This window comes from Rhinopithecus bieti, unplaced genomic scaffold (genome assembly GCF_001698545.2).
Source record: "Rhinopithecus bieti isolate Rb0 unplaced genomic scaffold, ASM169854v2 scaffold_27654, whole genome shotgun sequence".
In the NCBI taxonomy this organism is placed as follows: Eukaryota; Metazoa; Chordata; class Mammalia; order Primates; family Cercopithecidae; genus Rhinopithecus; species Rhinopithecus bieti.
In genome coordinates, this window is record NW_016889086.1 from 1 (window position 1) to 1,925 (window position 1,925).

The 1,925-nt window shown below is 59.3% G+C and overlaps 1 protein-coding gene across 1 annotated transcript; it reads left to right on the forward strand.

The window, feature by feature from the left end:
- Positions 1-11: 11 nt before the first annotated feature.
- LOC108525878 (cadherin EGF LAG seven-pass G-type receptor 3-like) lies at positions 12-1,714 on the forward strand. The gene is made up of 5 exons (XM_017866667.1): positions 12-160; positions 607-723; positions 1,166-1,284; positions 1,442-1,583; positions 1,681-1,714. The coding sequence occupies exons 1-4, from the start codon at positions 131-133 to the stop codon at positions 1,542-1,544; spliced, it is 369 nt and encodes a 122-aa protein (XP_017722156.1). The 5' UTR covers positions 12-130; the 3' UTR covers positions 1,545-1,583; positions 1,681-1,714.
- Positions 1,715-1,925: the final 211 nt, after the last annotated feature.

The following is a 1,925-nucleotide window of genomic DNA, read 5'->3' on the forward strand; positions in this document are numbered from 1 at the left end:
AGTGACCAGGGGCTCGGGCCGTGCTTCCCATCTCCTTCTGGACCAGGTGACTGTCAGTGATGGCCGGTGGCACGATCTGCGGCTGGAATTGCAGGAGGAACCAGGTGGCCGGCGGGGCCACCATGTCCTCATGGTCTCACTGGACTTTAGCCTCTTCCAGGTCTGGCCTCTGACCCCAGGGTAGTCTGTTCTCAGCCTTCCAACCAGATCCACCTTATTTGACCCCACCTCTAGTTCAGCTCCTCTCAGTTCCCTCCACTGCACCAAGTCTGATGTTCTCCCCCCAGTTCCCCACCATATATCTTTGCACTGAGCCCACCCCACCAGCCAGGTTGGTCCACTCTCAGGCCATCCTTGTGCCAGATTTGGGGCCTGGTCTTGGGGAACCTCTGTAGCCAGCACTTTGCCTGATCCCTAGAAGCCCCTTCTAGTCTCTGCCCCAGTCTCTACCCACCCCTGGTCAAAAGCAAGCAATATTAAGGTCTGCTGTGGGTCCAGGAGGGAGGGGCAGTCTAGAAGGGCTAGAAGAAGGCCAAGATTGACTCTGGGCTATGACGGGTTCATCAGGCCCCTCTCCCGCAGTGCTGACTGCCCCCCTTCCTCCAGGACACCATGGCGGTGGGGAGCGAGTTGCAGGGCCTGAAGGTAAAGCAGCTCCACGTGGGAGGCCTGCCCCCCGGCAGTGCGGAGGAGGATCCTCAGGGTCTGGTCGGCTGCATCCAGGTGGGGTCAGCATGGGAATGTGATATGGGGCATTAGGGTCAGGGGTCAGGGGTCAGAGGTCAGAGGCTCCTTGGGACCTGAAAGGCAGCATTCAAGTGGGGTTGGCGCGAGGGGTGAATGACCCAGCTTTGAGAGCTAGCTCAAGCCTTTCTGTGGCATTGGAGGTGGGAGTCTAGCTTGGAGTATCAAGGGCCTTTAGGAATCTGTGTCAGAAACAGTACAATTAGAGTCCCACGGGGTACCAAATTGGGGATATTTTGAGGCCTAGGTTTTTTGAGGGTCTCAGAAGACTGCATGTCAGGGGTCATCAGACCGGGTGGCTGGCTCTGCAGTACTTGAGGCTGAGGTGCCTTAACATAGTCTCACCCCTTGCTGGCTGTGTGTCCATAGGGGTGTGGCTTGGCTCCACACCCTCTGGCTCCCCGGCCCTGCTACCCCCCAGCCACCGAGTGAATGCGGAGCCTGGCTGTGTCATGACCAACGCCTGTGCCTCTGGGCCCTGCCCACCTCACGCCGACTGCCGGGACCTCTGGCAGACCTTTTCTTGCATCTGCCGGCCAGGTGGGCCTTGAGAGGGTTGGGGAAGGGTGACCTGGGCAGGTGTTAGGGGCCCATGATGAAGACTGGGGAACCTGAAGGAGGCAGGGACTCGGGACGGGTGCCTGCTTCCTTCCAGGCTCTGTGACCAGGGTCCTGAGCTTTCTGACCCAATCTGCAGGTTATTATGGCCCAGGTTGTGTGGATGCCTGCCTCCTGAACCCCTGTCAGAACCAGGGATCATGCCGGCACCTCCCAGGAGCTCCCCACGGCTATACCTGTGACTGTGTGGGTGGCTATTTCGGGCACCACTGTGAGCAGAGGTAAGAGGCTGGGGCTGAGGCGATGGGGAGACCTGGCAGGGACAGGGAGGGTCACTGGGATACCATGGAGGCATCTTACCTGGCTATGTACCCTCAGGATGGACCAGCAGTGCCCACGGGGCTGGTGGGGAGCCCAACCTGTGGCCCCTGCAACTGTGATGTTCACAAAGGTTTTGATCCCAACTGCAACAAGACAACTGGGCAGTGTCACTGCAAGGTGCGCGTGGCCCCTGACCTTTGAACCCTTCCTTGGACGCAATCTGTAACTCCTGTCCAGCTTGCTGACCTCCGCCACCTGACTTGGGCCCTAACCTCTTGCCTGTGTCCTGTGACCCAGTTGCT

What these genes read in the sequence shown, in the direction of transcription:
- LOC108525878 (XM_017866667.1), top strand. Translation starts at nt 131, where the DNA reads ATGGTCTCACTGGACTTTAGCCTCTTCCAG. An exon ending in GTCTGGTCGGCTGCATCCAG is followed by an intron (nt 724 to 1,165) that starts GTGGGGTCAGCA and finishes GCTACCCCCCAG; the next exon opens with CCACCGAGTGAATGCGGAGC. An exon ending in TTCTTGCATCTGCCGGCCAG is followed by an intron (nt 1,285 to 1,441) that starts GTGGGCCTTGAG and finishes CCCAATCTGCAG; the next exon opens with GTTATTATGGCCCAGGTTGT.